The sequence below is a fragment of the Phocoena sinus genome, chromosome 5, assembly GCF_008692025.1.
Source record: "Phocoena sinus isolate mPhoSin1 chromosome 5, mPhoSin1.pri, whole genome shotgun sequence".
Taxonomy (NCBI): Eukaryota; Metazoa; Chordata; class Mammalia; order Artiodactyla; family Phocoenidae; genus Phocoena; species Phocoena sinus.
Genome location: NC_045767.1, coordinates 127467919 through 127486028, shown reverse-complemented (window position 1 = coordinate 127486028; position 18110 = coordinate 127467919). Strand labels below are relative to the sequence as shown.

General features: G+C 33.9%; 1 protein-coding gene across 2 annotated transcripts in view; it reads left to right on the top strand.

Moving 5' to 3' along the window:
* The window catches only part of GRID2 (glutamate ionotropic receptor delta type subunit 2), a 1366547-nt gene that overhangs the window by 1058836 nt on the left and 289601 nt on the right, over positions 1-18110 (top strand). For both annotated transcript variants that reach the window (XM_032633736.1, XM_032633737.1), the window contains one exon: positions 9164-9361. In XM_032633736.1, coding sequence (XP_032489627.1) covers positions 9164-9361 — 198 coding nt within the window. The remainder of the gene's footprint in view (positions 1-9163; positions 9362-18110) is intronic.

The window sequence follows — 18110 nt, the reverse complement described above, 5'->3', positions numbered from 1 at the left end:
CTGCCATTAATTTATTCAGGGTTGTATATAATTCCCAGAATGCCAACTGAAACTCAACATTTCCATGTCTCATTTCCTGAAATAATGTTGGAATGCAAATGAAAGTAATGTTTTTACAGTGATGTTTTGAATCTCTCTATAAGACAAACAAACCAATCCCAAACTTTAAAATGTTCCTCTTTGTTAAAAAACCCTCCTGTGGCCCAATTCTGAGCAGGTAACTATTTAACAGGGCATTAAGACACTGAAGTTGACAGCTGAATGTGCTGTTTAATAGTCTATCATAGAGATTTTTTAGAAAGCAATCCCTAGTTGTCGGGCATTTAGTTTGTTTTCAACTTCTCACTAGAGAATTTGCAATGAACATTCTTTTAGATACATACCTGTGCTCATTTATGATTACCTCCTTAGTTGTACAATTACCAAAAGAAATAACACAAAAATTTGGAAGTGTTTCCTTTCCGACTGTGAATTTGTTTGCTTAAAAGGTTGTCTCATATTTAACTCACATAAGTGGTATATAAGAAAGTTTGCTTCCTCATATGTTTGCTGATAAACATTAACATTCTTTTTCATCCTTGGCAATCCAATGAGCTATAAATAACTCATCTTTTTAAAATTTGTATTTCCCAAAGGTATATTCAGAGAACAAAAATAAATAATTCACTCTTAATATTTGGTATTGAACTTTGTCCTTTTAAAATTTAAGCATTAAAGATTATGATTTTAATGATTGTTATTTCTTCTGATAAATATTATTTCTCTTAACTGACTATGTGAGTCACAAATATGCAAGAAAGTACACATTTTCCTTCTATTAAATTTGAATGTGTATTAATTTTGTATTCTGTACGGTAGGTTTTTTCAAAATATTGTCTTTGATTCTGTATTGAATATTTGCCCTGAGGACTTTGGTCTACTGATTGAAAGTTTTAATCCCTCTAATAGAATTATGATGCATACACCAAATAGAAAGAACATTCAGGGAGAATCTCAGAAGTCCATACTCTTCTCAAGACTGAGGCCTCCACTGAGGATTTCCAGAAGTATAGCATAGCATTCCATCACTTCTCACTAAGTACTGATAACCCCACATCTATATATCAGTGAAATCCCATCAGTTCTACCTTCAAAATATACCCAGAATCCAATTGCTTCTCATCAAATCCATTTCCCTGCCTAGCTCACTGGTTTATTGCAAAGGATTCCTAATTGCTCTCCTAGCTTCTGTCCTTGCCCCTCTAGTCTCTTGTCAATAGCAACTATCAACCGTCTCCAGAACTGTTAGAACATAGCAGATCACAACCCCCTCTGCTCAGAGCCCATCAGGCTGCCGCACATCTCAGTTGAAGTAAGAGCTGAAGTCATCACAGGGGCTTAAAGGTACTGTTTAAGCTCCACCAGACACACACCCATTACCTCTTAGACATTTCCTATCTGACCCTAGCTCCCACAGTTCCCGCCACTACTCTCCCTTCTGTCTCTCAATCGTGTCAGCGAGATTCCTGCCTGACACATCTGCACTTACTCTCTCTTCAGTCTGAAGTGTTCTTTCTGCAGAGGCTCTTCCTAACTGAAGGTACAACCCTTTCTCATTATGCTCTTTGTTCTCATTATTTGTTTAATTTCCCCCCCACAATTCTTATCATCATATGACATAACATATATATTACTTATTTTGTTTCTTGTCCATCACTCCCATTAGAATGTAGGTCTAGCAGGACAGAGATGTTTGTTTATTGTTTGCTTTGTTCACTGTTGTATTCATAGCATGTGCCTGGCATTAACACTTGAATGACTGAATAAATATCTGAATTTCTGCTATTTTCCTGTAATAATATTATTTTGGATGGATATACCACTAGCCCTAAACATCCCAAGTTTAATTTTAAATGGCTTTTCATTGAGTTCTGATATTGAATTAGCTTCAGTTTACATTTATTAAATGTTTTTATATGCTGACATAGACTGTCTTATCATAAAGCTCTGCTGACATTTATTAACATTACTGTTCTTGACAACATTTTTACAGGAATATGACTGTATCAACCAGAGAGTTTGTAAACATTATCATCATTTTGAAGTCAAATTTTACCACGTTCTTCAGTTAAATATTTTATAGACTTCTGACATTTGGTAGAGGTAGTCACTCCTCGCAGCTGTAACATGCTGTAGCTCAAAACATATCCGTGATAGTTTTCCTTGACATAACTGCATTTACAAAGTACTCTGCACTGGTAAACTTTTGACAATATTTATGAAATAGAGTTGACTCTTGCATGTGGCTGTGCCCTTGTAAGATTCACTTGGGTGTTAAATTTAGCAAAATAATGAAGACTTGGACCAAATACACAGAAAATATTATCCAGCACTCATATTCAGAAAGCAAACCAAAAGCCTAGTAGTTCTAAGTTTGTATGCGGTAACCCTGTGGTCTATAAGAATCTGAGCCTCCTAAAAATGTATTTTCAAATGCATGCTAGGGAAAACCAATAAATGAGAACTAATGAATGTACTTAGGATTGCTGTGGCTGCCTGTTGTCCTTGATGACCTTGTACTCCCAGTTACAGCATCTTATTCAGATTCTCGCGAAAACAAAATGAACATCTTTATTTTGTTTTGCCACCCTCTGTTAAGTCACTAAAATGTAGCCATTTCATGATCATAAAGGAATGTACGAAAGCGAACATTTTATTGTGAAAATGAACTTTCTTGCATACTAATAGCTTTAACTTTATGTTCAATTTAAAGTGTTTTTTTCACTTAAATAATTGCTTACAAAATAGGAATCAGAAATAATATGTAAGATATGGCTTTAGGAAGTTAGAATGACTAAATATTTTTGTTTACTTATAATTTGAATCTTAGTGTCTGGTAAAAATATTTAAGCAAAGATTTTAAAAGGTAAGTTTAGTGCAACGTTTTCTAAATCTTTGTTGCTCCATAAAATCCTTCTGCAGGAGCCCTTTTAAAAATGTTTTCATTGCATATCCCTGTGACGAGCTTTTCTTCTCTCCGTGCAACTCAGATATTTTTGCTTTTATAACACCTAGATTGTTTATTCTTCCCCTGATGTTCCTCATTTTTGTTTTCCTGTCCTGGTGTTTTGATATCTTTTTAATAACAACCTCCATACCTTTTGCCTTTTTTAACTTGTAGTAGTTTCTAATATTCGTATATGGTCTATAAAAATAGCGAGGCTTTTCCAAGGACAGTGATAGACATTAATTCTGCATATATCGCAGTGGAATGTGTCATCCCCAAGCAAAATATAAGCTCACACTGTGCATGAAGACAGTTCTTGTTTGCTTCAGCCAGGAGCACAGTTTATGGGGAAAAAAATTTTAAACAGGTCACTAAGAAATATTCTCATTCTCTCATTAATGTCTTTGACCCACATATGTGAGTAGAATCGTAAGGAATTTCCAGTGACTCATTCCTAGTTTTGGCCATCCCCTCATTCTGTGAAGTCGTGCATATTGAAACCTCTAAACAGCCCTTAGTAAAGCCTTGACAGTAGAGCTTGTTGCTTACACCTATCAAAAATGTCAGATGCTTTTTCCAAACTCTATCACTAGCAAACAATATTGAATACTTATTAAATATGCGAATTAGCTACAAAATCTGCAAGTTGCAGTGTTGTAAATCAACTAAGCAATTAGCGTGAGATATTTTTAAGTGACTGAATACAAATTCAGGATTATGAAGTTATTATCTAATAACCCAACAAGTGATGTGAATAAATCCTTGCTAATATGAAAATTATCAACCACTGAAACACTCTTCTATAAGCAGGTCTATGGATCCTCATGCTAATGCACTTAGATTGATAAACTACAGGCATTCTGTGAAAGCTTCATTTATTCCAGTTGCTGAGGATTGTGTTTAGAGAATCTGTCATCCAAATGATCAGCAAATTGAAGTCTGCAATTTGTTTTCATTTAATAGGTGGACTGGTTTTCACCAGTTTAGATTCAGTTCTATTAATACTCTTTGAAACTAATTGCTGGGAAATGAATTTTAAAGGCAGGATTTTATAATTTCTCTTTTTCTTCTTCCTGTCCCTATAATAGAAGACAGAAAGTCACTTGTACACACTTTTAAAATACATGTTAAATAGGCACAGGCCATAATCTCTTGTCTGTATGGTTGCAAAGGACCCTTAGTCCTCACTCTGCCACAATCCATTCTGCACTCTTCTCTCAAAATTACTTTCTGATTATGCTATTTCCCTTCCACAAAGCTCCAGTTCCCTGCCAAATAAGACAGTAACCTTAATATGGTTTCAACACCCTCCATTATCTACTCCCACTTAACATAATTTTCTTTATTTTTGTTGATATTGCAATATAACACCCATACAGAAAAAAGTTTAAACCATTAATTGATTAAAAGTAAAGTAATATCCAAGTAACCACTGCCCAGAACAAAAACACCAGAATATCGTCATTACCGCAAGAGCCATCTTTGCTTGTGTATCTTTCTGATCATACCCTCTCCAGCGTCCCAGGGCCAACCACCCAGAGCTGATTACTTCCTTGATTTTCTTTATAGTGTCTCCACTATGTACCCTTAAATACATAGTTATTTTACCTGTTCTTGAATGTTACAAAAATGGAACCAAACTGTTTTCTTGGAGTATTGCTTTTTTCACTCAACATGATTCTTGTAAACGTTCATTTGTATCACTGTGTATCGCTCTGCTTTCTTCAATTTTAAGCTGTTTAATATTATATTACATCAATATACCACAATATATTTACTTTTCCATGTTGACAGACATTTGGATTTTTAGATTATTTCCAGATTTGGGCTATTACAGACAATGCTGCTATAAATGTTCTTGGGCATATATTTTGGTGCCCAGGGTTCTCTAGTGTTCATACCCAAGGAGTGAAATTGCTAGGACATAGCTATCCATATCTTCATCCTAGATAAATGTGTATGTAACTCTCAAAACCAGGCAAAATTAACTGCATATAAGGATTTTCAATCTCTACTAGATATGTGAAATGTTTTTCAAAGTGGTTGTACATCCAGCAAAGGTCATGATAGCTCCTATTTCCTCATATCCTTCACAGTATTTGTATTATCGTACTACATTTCTTTCTGCTTCTCATCTCTTACCCCTTCTTTTTGGATTTTCTATTTGTTTATTCCTTTGTACCCTGGATATTAGTTCTGACCTATAACAGGTCACTAATTCTCTCTTCATCTGTTTCTAATCTGCTGATAAACTTAGATAGTTGTTAACTTTGGTCATTGTCTTTTCTAATTCTTACATTTCTGTTTAGTTCTTTTCAAATTCTACAATGATACTTCCTTAGTTTCCAATTTTCTGCCAAAAAAGTTTTCCCCTTATTTCCTTAAAAATAGTAAACATAATTTTTATAATATGCATCTGAAAATGTTAGTAACTGAGTCCTTGAAAGATCTTCTTTCATATTACTTCTGCTGGTTCTATATGTGAAATATAACTTCCTGTTACATAGTATCTTTGACTTTTGCTGTGGACATTGTATTCAACCAATTGTTTGAAGGGATAATATAAGACCTAAAGTGAAAATACTTCCTAGAGGATTGTGTTTTTTTTATTTTTCCTTCCTGTCAGGAATCTGGAGTCTATCAGTCTCACACCACCTTCAACTGCATTAAAATATGGAACAAATTATGGCATTTTAGATTTTAATCCATACATTGAAAATTTTGAGGTCCAAAAATATAATATTGAAGTAAGTTGAGTTATGACGATGCCTCCTCTCTGTAACTTACTGTGTGACTTTGAATTGAAACTTTTGTTTCTAGTTTTTCTTATCTGTTAAAATAGTACATGGCTTGTAATCCCCAAAATGGTGATTTTCCTTTTTTTACAGTTTCCTTTCTATTTCTCTTATATTCTGTTTGTACCAGTTATGCTGCAGGTTGCTTGAGTTTTGCTTTATGTTTTTTGAGTACATAGATTTTCTAATACTAGGTTATGATTATTTTGAAAGTGGTGTCCATGACTTTTTACCATATCTCTCACTATATTGAGTGTAGTAATTTGATGCAGTAACTCTTTAATGCATGTTAAATGGGTAAGTCAATGAATGAATAAATTTTGGAAATAGGTGCATTGATAAAAGTGATTAAACCAAGCTCAGTATTTCCGTAGAGAAGGAACAAGTATCTTTTCTATTATAGGTCCCAGAGCTTCAGTCTAATTTCTGTTGCTATGTTTACCTGTCTAATATATTGTTTTATTGTCCTCATAAAACACAAGTGGTCTGAGGTAGGATTTATGCATAGTGATCCAAATGTGTAATAGAGCTTAAAAACAAAGCTTAAAAACATTGGTCTAGAAGAGAAGTGATAAGATGTAATAAAAGTTTAGTTAGGATGTACAATTTAAAAAGCATGTTCATCAATAATTCATCAACAGTCTTTAAAACAACCTTTAGTATAACCATTTTTATTCTGTAACTCTAATCATTTGTAGCTGATGTTGCTAGAAGCAGATTTTGACAGCAAACTTTTGAAAGGGATCCATTTGCCTAGGGATTTACTTATAAAGTTGGAATTAAAAAGTCATTTCTAGGGGGAAATTCAGCATATTAAGCAAATATAACATAATCTAACATATTAAACAATTGTTCTAAAGATAATCAAAACGAAAAAGAATCACTATTTCATATGAAAGCATACATTTGGATATTATTTTTGCCACATAGAGCAGTTAGCTCTGCATTATAATTAATTAGTCTTCTTAATTTTTTAAGTGTCACCTTAAAGAGTGGTTTTGCATATGCTGGTGATTAAATTGCTGCTGTACCTAAGAGATTTGTTAGATTTTAAAGACCATGGATAAATAAAGAATACATATGGTCCAAAATTATTGGTAGAGGAACCAGTCAAATAATAAGATTTTTCATGAAGCATCTTTCCATTGGTTTGTCAGTGGATAGATGTTCAAAATATAGAAATGAATGAAATGTGTGTAAGGAAATAATTACACGCTCTCTGTTGCCAGCATGTACAACATGATATAAACAATCAATGCCCAATTAATTCTAGAATTTCCTGATCTTATTTACATGCTCTCTGAATATGATCTTTATTTTGGAATTTCTTTAACCCATTCTGAATCTAATAACTTCATGACCCACTTCAGAGTATTTGTGCAATGCATAGTCGTTAGCTAGGTCTGTATTTTGTCCAGACAACCAAATGGACAGAAGCAAATTTTGCCATATTAGCGGGAAGTTTATATTTGGAATCAAGAAGATGTTCTGTATTTTATATATTGTATTAAAGGATTTGTTGAATTTTTACTTTTCACTCATTTGATATCATTTAGATTAAAGTCAGTATTGTTAGAAATTTTCATTCATTCTCAAAACCTCTCATCTATTGATATATCAATCTGTCATTATTCATTAGCATCAAATACTGCTGAAACAGGAAACAAAATCAGGAGCTTAACAACAAGAAATTGAAATTTTAAATTTTTCTTATATTCTAGAACCCGAGAGAGTCAGTCAGTCTTCTATAGCATTTCAAGTGCCAAGGACATAGACTTCTTCTGTCTTATTTCTCTATTATGTGTGATCTAAGATAGTTACCAGAGCTTCCTGCCAATACGTGTTCATAAGTAGAAAGGACAGAAGATCAGTTGCACAAAGCACCCTGCCTACATCACATTTATCAGAATTGGTCACATGGTCTCATCTTGCCTGAAGGGAGACTGTGGATTGTCTTTATTCTCAGTAGTGCTAAAATGAAAATAGATACATATAATTAATGACAAAGGGGAGAACACTACTGGGGAAGAAGCAGCAGCCACATCCTTCATCTAACTATTTACTGATTTATTTTACTATGAAATAAGATATAAATGGTTAAACAAGACCAATTTTTTAAAAAAATAGTACCAGTAGTTTAGAAAACTAAGATTTTTTTAAAATTACAAATAACACAATATCAACATAGTTATAGATGTGAAATGGGATAGCTAAGTAATTATTTACATTTTCATTATTTTAAAAAAGGCATTACTGAAGCAAAATGAAGCTCTCTTGGCTCTGAGCAATTTAAAATTTTATCTTATGGGAAAACTGAATGTTTTGGTGGACAATATTCCTATAATAAACGTAGTGATTTTATAAGGCGCTTACGTAGTGTCTTTGAGTAAGAGCTAAAAGCAAAGTATTATTTTACCACTCAACGAAGGCTATTTTGTGAGTCCCTAAGGAAAAATGATCCAAGGCTAAAATCCTTGGGTATTCTGGCTTAGACCCAGGATAGATTTTAACCTGCCCACAGGACTGGGTGTATATACATACTATGGATGGTTATCTGTAAATATTACTGTTGTTGAAAGATTCCTGAACAAGTTTAGGAAATTAAGAAATAGATTATCTGATTTTCTGTAGTCTGCCAGCATGTGTCAAATCAATTTACCGCTCTTAACACCAGGTGTTCTAAAAAGTGAAAGGGCACTATTTGTTAACTGTAAGAGGACGACAATGCAAAAAGATGAAAGAGGTGGAACTTGAAACCAATTTGCTGAATTTACTAAATTACACAAATTACCCAAAAAGTAAGTGAATTTCTCATAACAGTAGTAAAGAAATTACTTTTGCAATGAAATGTGTGTTTATATCCAAGTTTCAAAATTACTTAGCAAATAACTCCCAGTAAATGTGATGTTATAAATTTTAGCTAAATTATATGTTCTTAGAAGTTTTTGATCTTTTCAAAAAATTCTATGTAGTTTATATCTGTTAAAATATTATTTTACATATTTTGACATAAATAAACAATAACTGCCTGAGGAGAGAAACAAATTCATGGTCTCCTAAATATGATTTTATTATTGATGAATCTTAGGTTGGTCCCAAGACGGCAAGAAACATGAATTCATGGTTCCTGAAGTTTTATAATCACTTTCATCTAATTTTTGATATGGTAATAATAAAATAAGAGCTGATAAGAAACTGGGTGATTAAACATTGTTTGATAAGGTGATGCATTAATAGCACATAAGTTATATTTCTAAGTTATTCTCACACAGTGTAAAACCAATTTTTAGACTGTTTGTAAGCAAAACTCTTTGAAGAATTAATGTTTGCTTTAAGAGAGCAATATCGATTGACCTCAAGGATTTCTCTTATTTCCATGTAGGAAGAACCTTTTGTAATGGTCTCTGAAAATGTCCTGGGTAAGCCAAAGAAATACCAAGGCTTCTCCATTGATGTTTTGGATGCCTTATCTAACTACCTGGGTTTTAACTATGAAATTTATGTTGCACCGGATCACAAGTATGGAAGCCCACAAGAAGATGGGACATGGAATGGCTTGGTGGGAGAACTAGTGTTTAAGGTAAGCTTTTATTTGTGTGTTTGTTTGTTTATCACATATCTAAAGGTTGACTATAACCCTTGGAAGCTAATTTCATATAAAATAAGTGTAAGGCAAAGCATTAGGTGGCGGTGTTGAATCAAATCTCACCAATACTGTTTCATGAACTTTGTGGAAAGAAAAACTGATGACAATATAAAGCTAAATTTTACGATATTTCCTATAATAGAAAAGTATTTCTCTATTACTTTATTTCCATTTCTGTCAGTCGTTGCTTCATTTTTTGGAAGCTCTATTATTAGGAGCATACACATTTTTAATCATCGTGTCTTCCTGATGAGTTGTTGAATAGTCATGTTTAGGTCTATAATTTACTATTTGATTTCTGTGTATCTCATTTTTTCCCTCTGTTCCTTCTTTTCTTGCCTTCCTTTGGGTTAGTTGAATTTTTTTAGTGTTTGATTTTATTTCCCTCTTAGCTTTTTAGCTGTATTTCTCTGTAATTTTGTTTGTCTATGGTTAGTCTAGAGATAGTAATGTGCATTCTTAACATCACATTCTATGTAGATTCATATCATACCACATCGCATTAAAAAAAGTAATAAACATACAGCAATATAATTCCATTTATATGTACTATATCCTTTGTGTTATTATGGTCATGTATTTATATTTATGAACTCCAAAGTAAAATATCATAGTTTTTGATTTAAACAATCAGTTGACTTTCAAAGGTATAAAGAGGGGGAGAAAAGACAGTTTCTGATATTTAACTATTTATCTATTTACTGTTTCTGTGTTTTTTTATTCCTTTCTACATATCTGAGCTTCTGGCTGGTATCATTTAGTTCAGCCTGAAGAACTTCCTTTACAATGTCTTGAAGTCCAGTCCTACAAGTGGCACATACTCTCAACTTTAGTTTATCTTAAAATTTCTGTTTATCCTCAGTTTTAATATTATTAGCAAATAATAAACTCTGAGTTGACAGGTTTATTTTTCCTAGATACTTTTTGTCTTAGTGTTTTCAAGTGACACTGCTGATTCTGATTTATGTTTGACAAGAGCACTGCGAGTCTCAGAACACAGTCACTTATAACCAAAATATATTTTTCCTCATACTTTTTTATTATCTAAGAAGAAAATTATAGATGAAATATTATTATTCCTAAAATCAAGACTGGTGATTTTAAAGCAAGAGCAACTTTTTATTTCAAAATTCAAAATAAAATTATCATTCAACAATTTTTCATACAATAATAAATGTTTTTATTATTTCACAGTATAATTGATATATAACATTATATTAGTTTCAGGCGTACAACTTAACGATTTGATATACGTATATATTGCAAAATGATTGCCACAATAAGTCTAGTTAACATTCATTACCATACATAAAGTTTTTTTTTTAATGTTCATGACTTTAAATATGCCATTCTATTGTCTTTCGCCAAATATTGTTTCTGATGAGAAGTTAGCCATCATTTGTACTTTTGCTCCTTTTTTATAGTGTAGGGGTGGCTGTTTTTTAATTCTCTTTTCATTTTTGATGTTTTGATGTTCAGCTATGATTTTCTTTGTATTTAACTCTGTTAGGGGTTCACTGAGCTTCTGGGATATGTTTCACTAAGTTTAATAAATATTGACAATTATTTATACAAATATTTTTTTCCACCCTCTTCTCTTTCTCCTCTGTACTTGAGGCTCAGAAAACATTCAAGTTAGACCTTATTAATGTTGTCTCTAAGTCACTGAGGTCTTGTTTATTTCATCATAATATTTTACTCTCTGATCTTTAGATTGGATAATTTATCGTGATCTATTTTCAGGTTATTGATTCTTTCTTTGCCATCTCCAATTTCTGTTAAGTTCATTCGGTAACTTTTTTATTCTAGGTAGCTAGAATCATTCTTACGCATGTATTGGTTAGGAGTCAGCCAAGGATTTGAGGGAAGTTTATACACAGATTTTTGGGCTTATTTCTCTGTGGCTCCCTCCTTTATGTGAGTCCTCTTTTGATATCTGCACAGTCTGGCTGCCTCAAACACCATCCTCTGATGCATTAAGCTAATAAGACTCTGACTTTCTGCTTGAGCTCTAGCTACCCATTGTTGCCTAACTGAGGTGGGTCCTCAGTGAATGAGCCATATAAAAGTAGATCTCACCCAAAGCAGTTACCATCTGTCAAGGGTGGACTATTCTTCACTTTATGTCTACTTTCAGCTGATATGCAATCTGTTCAATGTGTGTTTTTTAAAAATTTCCAGAATTTACAATTGTTACTCTTTGTTGGGTTAACCCAATAAAAAATTATTTTAAAAATTTCCAGAATTTACAATTGTTACTCTTTGTTGGGTTAACCCAATAAAAAATTATTCCACCATTGCCAGAACTGGAATTATTTCTGGAATACTGAAAAGTATTCAGAAAGCTAAAGGATCTAAGTTGTTTCTAAGAGATGTAGAAGAGAAAAAAAGATAAGAGGTTTTGAAGACAGTGATAGGAAAAACAATAAAGCTGTTTTTCATATCCTTTAAAACTTTACTAATGTCAGTTTATTTAATAAACCCATTACATATGGAATTTTATTTGCAAAAGGTTAATAGAAATATTTTAATAGGCTAACAGGAATCATCAATCCTCATCTCTCTTATAAAAACTATGACTATTTATCTTATATTCCTTAATTATAAACCCACAAAACAAGCATTCTGTCTTTGTATTTCTGAGGGGTCCTGCCTGAACTGAACCCAAATAAGCAATTATATTAAAATAAAGATAAACAAAAGGAAAGGCATTATGCAAGTTTATCCTATAGATATAGTAGATAAAAATCCTTAAGAATTATCACGCTAACAATCTTCACTTACTAAATGCAAGTTTAAAGTACCAAGCATTATAAAGAGGCTAATGTTGGTGCTGTTTTTAATTTGGTTGTGTGCTCGCTCCAGTTAGTTAGATTTTTGAGATTTGCTTCCTCACCTATGAAATGAGGAATACAAGTATGTTAGTGGGAAGATCACTTCCAACTATGATTTTTTAAAAACACTTTAAGAATTTATTGCATAAAAACCACACACAAGCAATTGTATGTTGTTCTTCATAAACAATTTGTTTTTATTTGCATGTAAGAGCATATCGTTATTGTATGATAATGTAAAGTTCAGCAGGGTCCTTTTACATAGCAAAAATCCAGGCTTAGAGAAGCTGACTGACAAATGTATGAATTTTTAGCTGGAAAAAATATAAAGCTATTTACTGCAACTAGATTTTATTTTCTTCAAGAAGATATTTGGCCATTCTGACTAGGCCTTAAGAAATACTTTTTAAGCAGGTAAAAGTGGAGAAGCTTACATAAGAGTTTGTTGGAGCAGGTAGAGACAGGGGAAGAAAACTGAGAGAATGTAACTAATGAGAACATGCTCTATAGCACAGGGTACTCTTACTTAATGCACTGTAGTAACCTAAATGGGAAGGAAGTCCAAAAGGGAGGGACTTTTGCTGTACGGTAGAAGCTAACACAACATTGTAAGGCAACTATACTCCAATAAAAATTAATTTAAAAAAAAGAAAAGAAAACAAACTTATGGTAACCAAAGAGGAGAGGTGGGGGGGAGGAATAAATTAGGAGGTTGAGATTAACATATACACACTACTATATATAAAATAAATAATCAACAAGGACCTTCTGTATAGCACAGGGAACTCTAGTCGGTATTATATAATAACCTATATGGGAAGAGAATCTGGAAAAGAATGGATATATGTATATGTATAACTGAATTACTTTGCTGTCCACCTGAAACTAACACAACATTGTAAATCAACTATACCCCAATATAAAATAAAAATTAAATTAAAAAAATGAAAGCAACAGGAAGACAACATTTTCAGAAGGAATGGGCAGTCACTGTATTCTATTACTAATAGAGATGTATGCTCTAATTTTCAGCAACTTAAAATGTCAATTCAAGTATACAAATAGTAATGCAGTAAAATATCATAAAGTAATTTAGATTATCCAACAAGAATCATCATTAAAATGTTATCAGGATTACTGACCCCTGTACAGCAAAATAACACTGTTGCAACGGCGTAATAATGTCATGACAGAGTTCCAGAAAAGTGAGCTTATTATTATTATATATATTTTACTAGTGTAGACATTTTTCATGAATCTAAGGATATTTAAAATAGCAGTAAATATTGCCATTGAATACCTCTATACATGACATAAGACTTCTAAAAATAACAAGACTGTCTGCCTTCCTAAGGGGAAACCAAAATTAAAAGAACGTTTTCTAGAGTATTTGTCATGATGATTATGGAAAAACACATTAAAAACGAGTCAGAGAGGGAACATGGGAAGTATCAGAGGCTTAAAAATAATGGAATAATTTACATGGAAACTATCAATAGCTGCATGTATACAAAATTTTAAATCATCAATAAATCAAAAACAATAATAACTAAATTAAATTACAAATGATACACTGGAAAATATTTGCAAAAGTATGATGCATTGTTAGCCTCAGTGCTTCACTGCTTCACCTACGTGAAGAAGTATAAAATCCATAAGAAAATACTAAGATCCCCATAGGTAAAGCTATAAAAGATATGAACTAGACTTTCAAAAGAAGGAAAGAAGAAACTGATAGATAATAGAAATCTAAAAGGAAATCTAGTGTAGTGGAGTAGGGCAATTAATAAAGTAAAAAAATTAAGTAGATAAAATATGAAAGTTTAGTGCTTTTATAAGGAAAGAGCTAAAACTTCATGTTATGTTACTTGGAATTCTTTTATATGCTGTGATTTAAAATAAAAAATAGAATATCATTGGAATTAGAAGCACATTTTTCAGTCAGCAATATACTTGACAGCAGTGACAAGAAAGGTACCATAGGGAATGAAAAAAAACATAGCTTGAAATGGACCAAATAATAATTATTAGCACTTATGTAGAGCTTACTATTGCCAAAGCACTCACACAACCCTGTGAGGTAGGTAGTACTATTATCCCAATAGTGTGGATGATGAAACTGAACTGAACCCAAATAAGCAATTATAGTTAGGGAGCTAAAGAGTTAGGGAGCTAAAGTAACTTGCCCACGGTCACTTAGCCAAGTTGTGGAGAATTCATAATTCAAACCCAGGCAGTGTGAATCCAGAGTCCAAGTGCTCATCCCCCTTAACCAGTTAACAGAGAGGAACAGAGTTCTAGTGTAAGTTTGGTCTTAAAAGCATTTTAATAAACCAAATTACAGACAGTGAGGAAAATAATACTCAGAAACAGTTCAACGCAGGTTTTAAGACCTGCAAATTCAAAGAAGGTTCAGATGGAGTTTGGTTGAATATGAATCGAGGATAAAAAAATAAGATTACGTAGAGAAGGATTGGGGGAGTGGCAAAAAACATTTGCAACTTTCAGCTTCTCAAAAAATCTCACTTTTTATCTCAAAAACCTGTTCTTCTTTTCCTTTTTTTTAAAAAAATTAAAGCTCCTTAGAAAGGCATCCATTGTTTTCTGAAGTCTACGTCTCAATCCCTACATTTTGTCACACTCCATATAGATCGCATTCAGCTTCAATCTGCTTTGGCTGGCCTCACTCACTGCATCTTCCTATATTTTCAACCTCAGCTAAACTCATCCTTTGTCCCATAAGGCTTTCAAACTATTCCCATTTTTTGATAATTCTGTCTTCTGGGTACATCTGTTTCACTTTTCAAATGACCCTTTGCGGGGGGGAAAGTATATATATATGGAGAGAGAGAGAGAGAGACTGACCCTCTTCCCTTTTCTTTCCATAGTCCCTCTTTTGGAACCAGAGGGCTGAGGTTGTGTTTACTTTATTTTGTGTGCCAGGCAGAATGCCCTATATTCATCCTTTCATTCCCCATGTGTTTCTGAATGCATGGTATGTTCTGGGCACTGTGCCTAGCATCACAGATACAAAGGAATGGAAGACATCATTCCTGCCTTCAGAGATCTCACAGTGTACAAGGAAGACAAATGTGCAAATAAATCATTAAAACACAGTGTGATCAATGCCATAGGGTAATGCATACAGGGTGCCTTGGCAACCAGAGGGTGGAGTGGCAGCCTCTGCCTGAGGAGTTGAAAAGATTTCACATAAGAGGAGAAATTTGAGCTAGGTCTTGAGGATGAGTAGGAGTGTGAGAAGCAACAGTAGGGATAATTATAAAAGCATGCTTGCCGTGCTAAAGAGTTTGGACTTTATCACTTAGCCAGTGAAAATTATAAAAGGTTTTTACATAAGAGAAAAGTGGGATTTAATTTATGTTTAAGAAAGATAACTGAGGTAAGGCCAAGGATGCATTGGAGTGAATAAGGGAAAAGACAAATGTCTTTTTCAGCGATCTAGAGAGGAAAAAAGGGTGTCTAAACTTAACAGCAGTAGGCGATTAGCCCCCAAAACTGATTTTGAGAAAGCAATCAATATTCCAAGAAAAAATGACTAGAACTAGAATTTTTTCCAAGAAAAAATGACTAGAAGTTGGAGGAGAAGAGAAGGGACATGTTGAGATTTAGTGAGAAATTTAGCAGAGGGCCATGAGCAGATGGACACTGAATGACAGAGTTAGGGAATGTAGAAGAACAGGTTAGAAAAGAGCAACAGATACAGAGCTTGGCTCTAGACATTGTAATTTTAGGATGGCCAAAGAACATCCAGATGGAATTGTCTAGAAACAATTAGTAAATGCACCTGGAACCCATGTGGATGATGTCTAGAGCTAAAAAAAAAGAAAAAAAAGTTGAAGAAATATAGGTCTTCCTCTTTCTAGAAGGTGATTGTCATTCCGTGTAGCGCAATGCGCCACTACAAGTTTTTTTGTTCCAAGTCTTTGGACTTCATAACATTGAAATTGTTTTTTCGTCGTTTCCAACATCCCATAAATATTTGTCAAGGACAAAGAAAAGGAATGTGGATCTTTATTCTTCTCATATAAATAACTTTGTACACATGACTTCTGGCTTTCATATATAAAGGAGAAGAAACTAGCTCGCTTGTATGGCAGCTCCAAAACTAAAAGATTGTTGCACATATAAGGGGGTTGAATATATTTTGTAAAACTCTGATGCATTAGTATTTCTGTGCTGTTCTAAAGATTAGTTTTTACTTATATTAATTAAAGATACAGAAACTATATATTCAGTCATGTTAAATGGGACACAACTTGGGGATTTTCCTCAATCTTATTTTTCATCAGCTTCTCACACTCATATAATATGCTGCTCAAATTTTTTTGTGTGCAGTATGAACATTTGAACATTTCAGTCAGGTAGTGAGCCAGAAAAGGTAATTGAAGTTTTTAGAAAACTTATGTGCTTAGAAAATATTTTGTTTTCTTGAAATATTAATAATTTATAGCTGGAAAAATAGGATCAAGACTTGTTTCAGGCCTCTTGACCACTGGTTCGTAAATTTAGGAAGCGTTTGATTAACAAGTTGATGAAAGCATTTAGTGGGTATAGGAATCGTTTAAATACTTGAGATTAAAGGCTTTCCACAAACCCCTTTCTAAGAAAGTTTAGCTTAGAAATCTTAGAACGCTTTCTAAGGAAGTTTAGAGCTGTGGTACCTGTTTTGATCAGAAAGGTAGTTTCTCTTTGCTCTAGTAGTTTTATGATTTGTACTAGCTTTTTTGTTTCTGTTGTCATTTGTTTAAAAAAATGTTAAAATTGTAGGGGGCTTCCCTGGTGGCGCCGTGGTTGAGAGTCCGCCTGCCGATGCAGGGGACGCGGGTTCGTGCCCCGACCTGGGAAGATCCCACATGCCGCGGAGCAGCTGGGCCCGTGAGCCATGGCCGCTGAGCCTGCGCGTCCGGAGCCTGTGCTCCGCAACGGGAGAGGCCACAGCAGTGAGAGGCCCGCGTACTGAGGAAAAAAAAAAAGTTGAGATTGTAAATCATGTCTAATCATAGTGAACTGTTAAACTTCTACTGTATCTTTATTTTAAGGAAAAGTGAGAATAAAATTATCCTGTTGGTCCTAAAGAACGAAAAACATAGGTAATCCTCTCACCTCTATTATAAAAACTAAATTGGGAGGATTGAAGTAACATGAAGATCATGCACAAAATGGTACATGAGCCTGGCCAAGGAGAACTGGTGTTATTACCTTTGCTTCTAAGAAAGACAGAAAACGCTGGAGGGAAGAGAGAGCTCACTTGGGAGGAGGGTTTAGAAGACCTGAGAAGGTGGTGAGCTGACCTCTTTCCCATCCGCACTGGAGAGGAGTGGCAGGGGCAGTCTGGAAGGCATCAGGCATAAGGATAGGCCCATAGAGTTGGATGTATCTGTGTTACAAGAACAAGTTGCGGGAGACACAATGGTTAACACCATTCTCATCTCAATTTTTTAAGAAGTCGGGGTTGGGATGATTCCTTTGTACTAGAGAAGACAGAGGTGGTTAGCTAGGACAAAGGCCAGAAGCTGCCTCTTGAACCAGCCACCCCCTGGATCAGGTGAAGGCAATGTTTGAGGAGCCATGCTTGTGGATGAAAAGGGTCCTCAGTTGGATGCCTGAAGATCATCAAGTATGCCCCACAGTTACACACACAAAAACCCATATATATTTCCATTATATCTTTCCATGACTGTAAACCAGCTTGAAAATACCTGTATCCACCAATGAAACTTCACTCACCAGAGAATTGCTCCCCCCACACACCTGCCCAGTGATAAATGCTAACAAGCCTTGCTAAACAAAAAGTTAGTTTTTCAAAGGGAATCAATAAAATGTGTAAA